Raw genomic sequence first — 13,266 nt, 5'->3', positions numbered from 1 at the left:
TGTATCAGTAATGGACAGGAGCTGGAGTACAGGACACTGATTGCAATCTTTGTGGAGTGGTCCCAGACAAACCATCTGCTCCTGAACGTTGACAAGACCAGTGACTGGTGATTGACTTCAGGAGAAATAGGACACCTGTGGAGCTTGTCACCATCCAGGGCCATGATGTGAAAATAGTGGACCGCTATAAGTACTTTAGAGTCCATGTGAACAGCAGACTGGACTGGAGGGACAACTGTAATTCTGTGTACAAGAAGGGCATGAGTAGATTCTACTTCCTAAGAAAGCTCAGGTCTTTCAGTGTGTGCAGCAAGTTACTGAAGATCTTCTACCAGTCTGTGGTGGCCAGCACCCTGTACTTCTCTATGGTCTGCCGGGGGAGCAGCACTAAAAGGAACATTTGTCACAGTGAGGGACAGGGGGACACTGAACAAACTGCTCTCCATCATAGACACTCCTGCTCACCCACTGCACCAGACTGTAGAGGGACAGAAAAGCTTAATCTCCAACAGGCTCCTACAGCTCCGCTCAAACACTGAGAGATACAGGACTACATCCATACCATACTCCATAGAACCGGACAACAACTTAACCTTATGTAATAGATAATACTCCCTACAGCTCCCCTTTATGTAACAAATAACCCTATGTCCTGTCAGTCATCATATCATTTTTGTCTGTTTTCTTTATGGCCTCTTGTATATAGCTGAGAATTTGTATTACTTTTCTATTTAAGCCATACTGATTTGTCAAAGTCTGATCCCGTCAGATCTCAGAAGCTAAGCAAGGCCAGGCCTGCTTAGTACTTGGGTGGGAGACTGCTGGGAAAATCAGGTGCCACAGGGGGACGCCAGTGACAAAAACTGTTGTTGTGTCCTTAGGCAAGGCACTTCACCCACATTGCCTAGTATGATAAGGTCTGGAGTGAATGAATAATGCTCTGTAAAGTGTCTTTATGACAAATGTCTGTGAAAAACGCTATATATTAATAAAAAAAACTAAACTAAACAAAAAAAAAAAAAACTTATTTGATTGTGACTTGTACAAATTTATTTATTTAATTATGCCTTATTTGACGCCATCTCTTGTGCTACTTATTTAGAATGTATTATTACCATTTATATCTTTTAATCTTTGTTATATAATATAATGTACTGTGATATGTGAGCTACTGTGTCCAAGTAATTTCCCCTTAAATTTTGTTTAAATCTAAGTCCATTAAGTGGACTAGCAAATTTCTTGAAATATGTAAGTATGTAAACATGTGAACATACACTTGTTGAGCATTTTATTCATGAAAGAGTGATTTCATAGGCTAAAAGATAATGTATGATCATGGTTCATGAGGTCTCAAAACTAAGAGCAAAGTCATTTTGAACCACTGACTGCAAAACTAAATTATTAGTGAATATTTGTATCCAAACCCAAATGAACAACTGCTGCCTTCCTCCCACAAGAAGTAAAGGTTATATAAAGTGTGGAGCTGCAGCCCACTCACTGCAGCAGTGGGCAGTGGATGAATTAGAAATGCACGTTCTCTCTGAATGACCCTCACTTCTCACTTTCAACATATAACAGTTCATATAGCTTTGCATCGGACATCAGTTTCTACAAGTTAGAGGACAAGCCAAAATCTGAATTATAAATTAGAATAAGTCTGGTGGATTCTGAAACTAAAATCAAATTGTGTGTTTTTTTGTTTTGTTTTTTTTGAACAAGTATTGTGGTTGGATTTGCAATTTATGTTTTATTAATAAGATTCTGCTTACTGTAGAGAAATTACACTGCTGTGCAGCACTCACTGCCAGCTGAGTCTCATCTTGGCCTACGTCGTCAGTGGTATAATACTCCCGACAACAGAAGCATAGCCAGACTGGACTGTACGAGACTGTAATGGGCTAATGTAAAGGAATGTATCATAATGTCTTGAAGGTGAATTTCTCTGGGGACTGGGTCCCATTGTGAGGGTCACTAACCTTCTTCTGTGTTTGAACTTCAACGTCATGCCTCTTTCCATCAACTCTACCACAATTTATTCTACAACATTTACATTTTAAACATGTCCAAAATAATTGACAAAAAGAAAACAGAATCCCCTTTCAAAACATGTTGGTACACATTAAAATTACAGGTCCTAGTTTTTATGCAGAATAAGGATATTTTCTCATTTGTGGAGAAAATTGTGATAAATAAAATAACAGACTCTGCAATTTGCAAACTGTTTCCATTCATTTGACCCTATTTTGGTCAAATTTTGACTGATCTTGCAGCCCTAAATTAGAATAGAGTTACTTCTCTCTTAATACTGTCTTCATAATATCATAGATACTCTACATAATATTTTATGACCAATGAAATAAATGACACTTTAAGGTTCACCAAATATTTTATTTATTAAATGTCAAGTTTTAACCAAATCTCTCAACAGCATCACAAATGCATTAAAAAGCTACTTTACATAAGCAACCACATATGGAAATGTGTGGTTGTATATTATTCATGAAAACAGAGCTATGCCCAACTGTAATACAACAGAAGCTTTATATTCCAGTGTATTCAGAAATAAGTTACTTTCTATTCTACCCCACAGAAGTGACAGTGATAATAAAAAAACAAACACACAATGGACCCAATGGATAATGCCTTCTTTCAAGTTCCTCATGAGTTCCCTTGCTTCCATCCTTTGGCCTCATCTTCTTTCATTTTTCACTTAATAAGAAAGCTGAGAGATGGAGAGAGGAGCAAAAAGAAAAACAAAACCAAGGTGATAAGAACAAATGAATGTCAATAACGATTTATTTTTTTCAACAGCAAAACAATCTCAGTGGAGGTCAAACAGACACTGCCGTCAGCGCCTGTTGTTAATGAATATTACTTGATATGCAGCTATCACTAAAACCGCCTGAATAGTGAGCCTGATTTTGAACACTGTTAGAAGGAGCTGTGCAGGGTATTCTTTTTAATCTTCTTTGAGTCAAATTGAATTCATTACAGGGTTTCACAACTGTCCATGACCATTATTTGTGCAGGATCAAATCTCCAATGTATTGAGACAAAACTAAAACAAATATGTTGATATCTCAGATAAGAATTTTTATATTGAATTTATTATTTAAAGGGCCCAAATTACGCTATTTTCTGGTCTCTGATTTATAATATTATTTCCTTATCAAAAAGATACACAGACTTTGTTATGTTTCATTCACACATGTTTAAAACACAAACCCTGCATATTTAGGCTGAGTTCTTCTCTCACACTGAAAACACTCTGTTCCACCTTGTGATGTCATGTGGTAATACATGAAGTGCTCCACTGTGTTTACAAACTCCTTCACTAGAATCATTTGGATAATTTCAGACCTGGAATTGTCAACTTCATCTACTGAAGTAAAAGTAAAAGGTAGTTATTAACAGAATACTACCACTTCATGTCATCACATGTAGACAGACTAATAATGCAGGATTTCTCAAATATGTATGAATGAAACAAAACAAAACTAAGTATATTTCTGAGGAAGTAACAACATTCTAACATAACTAAAAGCTCTCAATAGTCAATTTTGTGTAATATAGGACCTTTAATTAAAGAATAATAATACAAAAATAATTAAAAGAACAATGACACATGATGTTTTACATGAAAATAAAGGTATGGAATAATGGTTCCAATGTTGCTGTAGATAATGATTTATAGCCAGTGTAGAGCTCAATAAAAATGACTTGCACAAGTGTCAGATCTTAGGGTCTGACTATCATGAGCATGCAATATTAATAGAGCTTCTACTCTAATCTTACTGACTTGAAGTTGTTTCATTTAATCATTTTTATTGTGTTTTCATTTAAAGGTCCTTTATTACATGATATGGATTCTTTTGAGCTTGTAACCCTGTTAGAATGTTCTTACCTCCACAAAAACATACCTGGAGTAGTGTTTTGTGTCATTTACACATGTTTGAGTAAACCTGCATTATTACTCTCTCTACATCTCCAAAACTCAAAATGGCTCTGTGATATCATGAAGGGGTCGTTTTCAAGGTAACAGCTAGAAACAGTAGAGACTGTTGATTCCAGGGCTAAAATTATCCCATTTGGAGAAACTATAATGTAAATAATCATGTAAATAAATGGAAATGAAAAGGTACGTCCGAACTTTTGACTGACTGTGTATCTGACCAGAGAACATTTCCCATAGTCACATAGTCACTTAAAATTCTAGTGAAGGTATATGGAGTTTCAGAACACAGTGGAGTACCTTCTGTATTAGCAGTGACATTACAAGGTGGAACAGTGTATTTTCTGTTTGAGAAGAATAGCCTCACTATGCAGGGTTTGTGTGTTAAACATGTGTGCATTAAACAAAACATGACTCCAGCTGTGTGTTTGATGACGAGACAACATTATAAGATAGAGCAGAAAATAGCATAATACAGGTCTTTTAACAAAGCTCAACTTGTCTTTTATCTTTACTAAACACATCAGGTGTTACTAAAACATCTGTCTATCTGTCTGTTTTATAGCTAGTGTTCTAACGTTTTTGAATCAGGTTTTGAAACGTCTATAATCACAGATCTCATCTTTTCCTGGAGGTGAACTTTACTGTTTTTTGGTGCAATTGTACCTCTATGGGTGAATTAGATCTGTGTCCACACTTCTGTAAAGTGCCTTCTGTTGCACATTAAATCTTCTTTATGTAGTGCTGACCTTTAGCTCAAAGTGAGTCTAAATTGCTGCTCACTACACCTTGGGTTACAGTCCAAACTTATTTTTTGATAAAGTGACCGGCAGACATCGTCCTCCTCCTCAGAACCAGAGACACTGTTCAAATTTGAAGTCTGTATGGGGGTGTTTTGATGCATGTTTATTTGATTAGCCCCACAAGAAGTAAAAACTTGGCTTTGCGGTGCCTGGTTTTTCAGGAGGGACAGTTACCAATCGAGGAGCTGTCTTAAGATGAAAGCAATAATGGGAACGGATGCGGCATTGGCCCCACTTTTTGCACCGTGTCTGCAATAACTCTGCAATGACTTTCTGTCAACTCCAGCGATTTTGAGATTCTTTTCAGGCTTTTACATTTATTGAGTTTGAATAAGCGTTGACTAAGCTGCAACAAAACTTGAAAGGACACCTGCAGGTTGCCATGGTTACCTGTAGGGGTATCCGTGGTACTTGGACCTGAAAATGGAGAGCAGGAAGCTGAAGAAAAACACCACCAGGCCAAGGCCCACCAGACAGATGACTGAAAGAATAACAGAGAAAAATGTATTATGGTCAGGAACTAGAGGATTCAGAGTTATACAAGAAATCCTACAGAAAAACAGAATGTATTGCAGGAGGCCAACATAAAATAAATGCTGGTTTTCAGATGTCACAACATTATATGGCCCTGTGTTGGTTTATTGAGATAGGGGGTAGATAAGATTGCTATTGCTATTGTCGATATGCAGCTTCTGTGGTTCACATATACTCACACTGCAGAAATCATATATATTTTATATACACATATACATATATATATATATATATATACATATATATATATATATATATATATATATATATTTTTTTTTCTATTAGACTTAAAGGGGAAAAACACACATGCTAAATACAAAATTGGCATGGTGTTACACAACAGTAATAGCGTGTAGGCTACAGGCTGAAACGCAAAAGAAGATGATAACAGATTTGAACAGAGCATGATAACAGGGATAACAAGTGATAGATGCATTTCGTGTCCTTGCTTCAAAATGACCACCATGAAAGCACGCACCATGTTTCCTGGTAATTTATGTTTTTTATTCTACCTTAGGGCTATGATTGACTATGGTATATAGGGTACATGACACATGGCCCCAGTCGATTGATGTATGAAAACTGAAAACTTTTAAGTTCTTCAAACATACTGAAATCTGAGTCACAAGAAATGAGATTATGCAAATGTGTGCTTTTTTCACTCAAAACCTCCCACACATGGATAGATAAGAACTATTCCTTAGACAATGACCCAGGAGAGTTATTTGGCCAAAGGCATGTGTGAAAAAACATTTTCATGTAGATTATAAAGTCTGATGCAAGTCCCCGTTTGATCTCACTTCAGACCGCAGGTGCATTTGATGGGCTCAAGACTCAAGAAGCTCTTTTTGTTGATGCAATAGAAAGCCCTTTAAAACTCAACACCTACAATATGCACCTATTTCCATGATGACTCCACTGTCCTGCTTTCTCATTATCTTTCTTGCAAAACTTGCAAGTAGTGTTTGTGGTCATTATCGTCTTATTTCCTCTGTGGCTAAAATGAAATATACATAGACATGACCTTTAATCTGTGGGGAAAAGTATGTGTTGGCTAATCCTTTACAAAGTGCTGTGTTAAATTAAACCGTCACCACCCACTGATATTGTTAATCAGGGATTAGGATGAGGACCTCTCCTGGAGTTGAAACAGTGAGACATCCGTATGTGTCAAAACCGCAGTATCAGAACTCAAGAACTGTCTGGGAAAATGGAGGACAAAATCTTGTTGTCAATTTGAGTTTGGGTGTTGTTATTCATCATCAAAACACTGCTGCGTTGTGTGTCGTGACTACGTCTTGGTGGGCGTGTTTGTTGTGATGTTAGTATGTATAGTAGGACATGTCACCATCACTCACTGTCAGCTGTGCTCAAAGTGCTCCCATTCTTCAGCTTTCAAGCATATCATTTACATGGAAGATCAGAGGGACAAACAACAAAACCTCTGCGGTTAGCTAAAACTGTGTGGCAACAACTGATATGATACTTCAGTATTAATCCATCAAAAGAGACAGGGAAGGACCACTCAGCAGTTACTAGTAATGTATCAGTGGTAAGATATACAGAGGACGAGAATGACAAGAATGTATGAAAATAGCTGTATCATTCTACTATATTTTGCTTCATCTGGAGTAGATTATTACAAGAAACAACAGCAACAGGGAGTACAAGCAAACTTCATCCATGCTGCTCATTAGCTATGGTAAGTGCATAAAAAATAAATATTAAAACTTGCATTTGCAAAGAGAGTCTAGGACAGAAAGATTTTGAAAAGAATATCTAATTACATTTTTTTGATAAGCATTGCAATTGTGATTAGATTTCAGACAAGATTTGTGATTTTGTGTTTTTTGTGTTTCAGGATAGGCCCATTACGATAAATACTATATATACTTATTGTTCAATACATGGAATTTGGAACAATATATCTTGGGGCTCAGTATTTACCGGTTGTACTTTTACTTTTTCTTTGTAATATTGAGATTTGTGGTATTTTAGTTGTAATAAAATAAGATTAGAGTTGTAGAAGGTAGAATAAATTTCATTGATTCATTGTGCCACTGGTTACAACTCAGGAATTTTAATGATTATTTTTATTTTTATTTTCAATGATTCACTGGTATTATCGTGCTTTATACTTATTGTGTCAGTGTTAACGTTTATTGTTATATTTCTCTGTAGCAATATATCATGCATGCTTTAAAATGCATTATTGTGACAGGCCTACTTCAGGAGTAATGTTTGAGAAAGGATTAATACAACAGTCTTATGCATTTCATTTGTATGTAGAGGTTTAAACTACAGGGTTATCAACTTCTAGACATGATTAGAAATGATATTTTGATTTATAGAGGAAATTATGCAACTTAAATAAATGCAATGTTGGAGATTTGCTAAGTGACCATTCACGTTGCGATTTCAGTTCAATTGTCCTACAACCCACAGAGTTTTGACACTTGTACTGGGATACATGTTGCATCCCTAGAATCCCAATACAATGTCATAGAAACAGTGCACATTACAAGGTAGGAAAGAGTAGATGGGGGTTAAAGTAAAGGTCTTGCTGATGACTAATTCAAATGGCCGTTCTGACATGCCTAATAAAAATTCATTTGTGTGGCTTTGACTGATCGACTTGATTGAGAGTAGCACTGATTGCAGCTTATTCTCCAGAGAGTGTCCCCCATTGGCCCCGGACCCCCCAGGTACACCTTCACGTTTGACTGGGTGAGGAAGTCTGTGTGTCTTCATTAAGTATAGTGGAATCTATTTCCCGTAGCACATCAATTATGAGTGAGTGCTGTCTTAGTATGCATCTAGGGATAATCAGCGGTGAACTCAGACGTGTGCTAGGCATGCTAATATGCAAAGAGATTTACGACCTTGGCCAGTCGACAAATTATTTAAGCAAAATGATTTTCCTCAATGACAAAGGCGGTAATCCCTCCTTTGACTGGGCGACTTGGCGCTCACTAAATCATGATGTATTGGCATGGTAAAATATATGTGTTTTCTCCAGGCATGGGAAGCCAATAAACATATTAACTTAAGCCTGTGTAATTAGGGGGACAAATATGGATAGATATGATGATGCTAAATGGTTCTTCACGGCAATTCTTTTGATTAGAAACAGCCTCCAAGAGACATTAACTGACTCAATCTCTGGATACAATTACCCACACTCCATTGTCTTCATGGCTTGTAATTGGGAAATACTATAATTTTGTCTGAACATCGTCCAATAAAAGTGTACAGGGCTTGTATGACTTTGTCACAAAAATAATTAGTGCTGATGATTAAACAATCTCAATTTATCTGCCCCAGTTACTTGTACAAAAGCTAATGGTTTAGTTAAAGTTAACAATATTCATTATTTTAAACTCTATGCTCTTCATTCAATCTGACTTGGTATTGCACTTTTTGCAATTTCCCTGTTTTTCTTTAAGTTGTTTCCAATCCCTATCTTAAGACCTTTTCTTAAACCCCGCTCGCTCCTCTCCCCTGCACGGCCCCTCCCTCCCAGCTCCTGAATATGCAGTGACTCTATAAGTCCATTTGTTAGCTGAGTAACTCTTCTCGCAGAGAAACTGTTTTTGTGGAAATGGCCAACGAAGCAGAAGATCATTTCCTGTAGCTGGCCTCAGCAGTATGGAGGTGGAGCTCGGCTTTAACATGCAGTGATTACACTCGTGTTCAATTCTAATCCTCTCTATTACTGACACATGACTATACCCCTGGGCCACACTCTGTTTGTACCAGTGTGGGTGGCTGGACATAAACATTTATCCAGCGGGTATAAGTGAGATAGATTTCCGCAGAAGTCGGCAGAAGCAAACAAGTAAACAAGAAGAGACAATTAGCAGTGAAAGTAAAAGGTATTATGTACAAAAAGTGCTATATAAAGTGAGCAAAATGCTTTCTGACACATATTATATAAGGTCTCAGTCCCAGTGAAGTACAGGCTGCAGGAGGCTCAACCTTAGCAGTAATCACTGAAGTGCACTTGGACCATTTGCTGTACATTCTGCTGCAGTGAGCCCGTTGAAATGTTGATCCAGGAGAAAAACACCTCTAAAGAAAAGCGTCAGGTCTCAATCATCATCAACCTCTCATTGTATGGGCAACGTATCATTTTCACAAAGTTTGCACTAAAGCATTGCCTTGTAACATAATATTGTACAAGAAAGATAAAAACGGCACAAAGGGCAATTTATGTTCAATCAAGGAGCAGTGAACTGTATTTTTAAACTTACTTCTCCTTTTGCCCACATCTCCTTTGGAAGTTGCAGCCTCATTCAGTAACACCATGCCCATAGTGATGGCAGCATCTGGAGCATGTTAAGAAAAAGTCACCGAATACAAGAGAGAGTGAAGGGTAGGTTGAACATAACTACTGTGTTTTTTGTTTTTTTTAACGCTTACAGGGACACTATAGAGCAATCTGACCAAAAAAATGAGCCCTCGTTTATGAGTAACTTCTTACTTTAGCATTCAACAAAAATATACACAAAAAATCATGGTTAATACATAAAAAATAACAAGACGCTCATGGGAATGACAGCCAGTATTGCATTTTTGTACTGGAAAGAAAGGTTAAAGTGCAGCCTTTAATGCAAAACTAATAAAAGTCTAGAATTCTGTATCAATTCAAATAAATGTGGAGAAGTGAACCCTTAACCTCAGAGGAATACATCAGAATACATGATTTATTCAGTGGCCTTCTTAAACACCTCAGCAACTGTGCAGTCAAGTCAACCCTGGCAATATTATGCACCAGAAGAGTGACCGCTTCAGTGAATGCAGAGAATGCACTTTAAGCATGGATAAATATCCATGTATAATGAATTGAATCGAAGCCCAAAGATATACATTCTGACAAAAAAAAAAAGAAAAGAAAAATTGTTGAAGTTTATCCATCTGCCTGGAAGAGGGAAATTATTCTGTTTTTTTTTTTTTTTTTTTAATGAGCAAGCCACTTCAAAGTTTACAATGTCAGCTGCAAAAAGAGCTGAAGAATGTATTAAAATTTTTCTCTTACAAGTCTTTTTTTAGAAACATGCTTTGTGTACAGATGCATTCGAAACTAAATTCTTAAATTTTTAGATGATGCACTGGAGATTTAGAGATTGGAGAGTTTATTTTATTTTATTTTATTGTATTTTTTTAAAGTTACATATATATACATTTTCATGCAGTGAATGCACACGGCACCTTTTAGTACTTTAAAGGGCCTAAACTAATTTTCTCGTCTATGTTACAATGTTGTTTCCTAATCACAAACATACCTAGAGTTTTGTTTTCTTTCATTCCCACATGTTTAACACACAAACCCTGCATCTGCATCATAGCTTTTGTTCTTCTCTCACACTGAAAACACACCATCACCTTGTGATGTCGCGTCATACAGGAAGTGCTCCACTGTGTTTTTAAATTCCATAATCCTCCACTAGAATCATTTGGACCATTTCAGCCCTGGAATTGCCAATCTCTACTGAACTAAAGGTAAAAGGTAGATGACATCAAAAGGTAGAATAGAGTAGTTTGAGCTTTGGAGATATAGACAAAGAGTTACTTAAACATGTGTGAATGAAACAAAACACAACTCTTGAAAGGTCTTTGATGACATTATAACATGGCTTAAAGCTCACAAGAGTTGAATTTTGCTGATAGGACCTTCACAAAATCTACCTTTCGTAAACAGTGTATATTGCACCTTCACTATACGCTTGCATAGGCGTTGAATTAAACAAGGTTAGATCCACGGGGAGCACTGCACCGGTGGTCAGGACGTGTGTTTACACCTCCTGCAGAGACAACAAGGGCAGGGGCGTTTCAGCAGGTGTGCATTTCATTTAGATGTAATCAGATGGGCATATAAAAGAAATAAAAAAACAAATATTGCAGTGCAGCAGGTGCGACCTTGGACCTACTATTTCCCATGGGTGCACAGCACAACAGCTCGGGATGGACGCTATCATTTCCGGCGCGCATACAAAAGCCAGAGCTGCAAACAAACAGCTCTAGTGCCAATGTACACAGGCAGGCGCACACGGACACGCTCTCATCAGGGGCGGCATTTGGAACAAATCAGGAGCCAGGATGAAGTTAAAAGAGCACAATCTCTATTCTTTGTATTGTCTGTTTGTTTGGTCTGGCAAACACATTCCCTATGGAGCGAGCGGAGAGATGACGCAGCTTTCATGTTTACAATGGACAAGTATTGCTTTCTCACTGCTGGGGCTAAAAATGGTTACAAATGCATACAAAATACCATTGGTGTATAGTGCTTAGGGCTGCACTATGTATCCCAATCAAAATCACAATTCCATCACAATCTCAAGGTGCAATTATCCAGTTGCTTAGGTAATAGAATGGCCTCTGCAAAGAACAAAAATAAATAAAATCCAGTGTTTTAAAAGAGAAACCCTGCTGTGCCTGTAACTTACATGTTCTGAAAAATCATGGCATTTTTTGTATTACTTATTTTTAGCCTTCCCTCTAATATGAATGCTTGTGGAACTCTGCAAATAATCTTAATTTTAAAGTTCAAAAATATAACACCAATATAACTTATCTAATTCAATTAACTTGGCAAAAGTTTTATAGACAGCAAAAGAGTATTTTTTAACTTTTGTGTTTTTTTTTTTCTCCATAATGTGCATATTTACTTTTTCATGTGCATTATTTAATCCTTAAATCAGATGTTATATCCAAATAGCTAGTTTGTTGTAGTAGTTGTTGTAGTTGTAGTAGTAGTAGTAGTAGTAGCAGTAGTAGCAGTAGTAGCAGTAGTAGCAGTAGTAGTAGTAGTAGTAGTAGTAGTAGTAGTAGTAGTAGTAGTAGCAGCAGTAGTAGTAGCAGCAGTAGTAGTAGCAGCAGTAGTAGTAGTAGTAGTAGTAGTAGTAGTAGTATTTTGGCCACATACTTGTTTTCTTTTTCTACTTCTACTTGTTTTTATTTGTTTTCACTTGAACATAATTTTAACAATTTTTTTAGCTATTTTTTAGCAAAACCTAAGATTACAATGTTGATTTGTTGACTTGATTTTAAAATGATGATCATTACAATAAACCAATGAGAGCAGCATAACTTGGATGTTGCATAAATACATTTAAATTGGTCAAAGGATACTCAGGAGAAGGATGATGTGCGACTCTGCGACGAATTGAGCTTGACTGCTCCCGTGAATGTAACTCTGCGAATAAGAGAAAGAGACAAATGTTAGTGCGACACAGCTGGATCCAATTAAAAACAAGCCAAACAACATTAGAATCATATTAGCCGAAAAGAACAGCAAGTTTGAAAATCAGTGTGCAAAACAAGGAAGATAAAGTGCTTTGCTGCAGTGAAAGTTAAATTTCATTATTTTTACCACAAATATTACCTCATTTGAAAATGTCAGGTTTAAGGTATGCAATGAATCATTATTTTGATTATCTTATTGGGGAAATGAGAAATGTTCATTTTTTGATTAAAGTTGGAGCACCTGATTTTCAAACTGTGAAATGAAGAAGCATCTATCTACCTAACTTCTAATTCTCACAAACCCTTTGGCAAATCATTACTTTTCACAAAGATGATGTTTTTGGCCTCTAACACAGCTTTAAAACACCTTTTCAGGCAGAAATGTGAAGCAGGGCGGACCACCCTTGCACAGCCAATCAGCTCTCATCCAAAAGCAACATATAGGGACTCCTACTGCTCTTTTTTTCTTTTTTTTTTTTTACAATTTTACTAAAAATAATTTGTGTTCAGATTAGATGAAGACAGCATGCAGCTTATAAAAGTTCAGCTTTTATAATACTCTTTCTGGGTAAAGCCATATTTGATTAATTTTGAGAAAAAAGTTGGGTAATGCAACTTTAACTAATCTTGGAATAAATCAATAAATAACCAAGATCAAGACTGAATAATGAATTAAAGAGCTGTACACATATTTTGGATCAATCAGAAATAGCTAAGGTATAGGGCTCATCA

General features: G+C 36.6%; 1 protein-coding gene across 1 annotated transcript in view; it reads right to left on the bottom strand.

Moving 5' to 3' along the window:
• Positions 1 to 2,367: 2,367 nt before the first annotated feature.
• tusc3 (tumor suppressor candidate 3) overlaps positions 2,368 to 13,266 on the bottom strand; it is a 45,583-nt gene continuing 34,684 nt past the window's right edge. Inside the window, exons 7-10 of the mRNA XM_020931423.2 lie at positions 12,421 to 12,484; positions 9,543 to 9,617; positions 5,146 to 5,236; positions 2,368 to 2,722 (exon numbers count right to left, since the gene is read on the bottom strand). Of these exons, the coding sequence (XP_020787082.2) occupies positions 2,707 to 2,722; positions 5,146 to 5,236; positions 9,543 to 9,617; positions 12,421 to 12,484 (246 nt within the window). The 3' untranslated portion in view covers positions 2,368 to 2,706. The remainder of the gene's footprint in view (positions 2,723 to 5,145; positions 5,237 to 9,542; positions 9,618 to 12,420; positions 12,485 to 13,266) is intronic.

The sequence above is a fragment of the Boleophthalmus pectinirostris genome, unplaced genomic scaffold (genome assembly GCF_026225935.1).
Source record: "Boleophthalmus pectinirostris isolate CB_2022bp ecotype Guang Dong unplaced genomic scaffold, ASM2622593v1 HiC_scaffold_22, whole genome shotgun sequence".
Lineage (NCBI taxonomy): Eukaryota > Metazoa > Chordata > Actinopteri > Gobiiformes > Gobiidae > Boleophthalmus > Boleophthalmus pectinirostris.
Note: the sequence above shows the minus strand (reverse complement) of the source record. Positions and strands in the feature narration are given on the sequence as shown.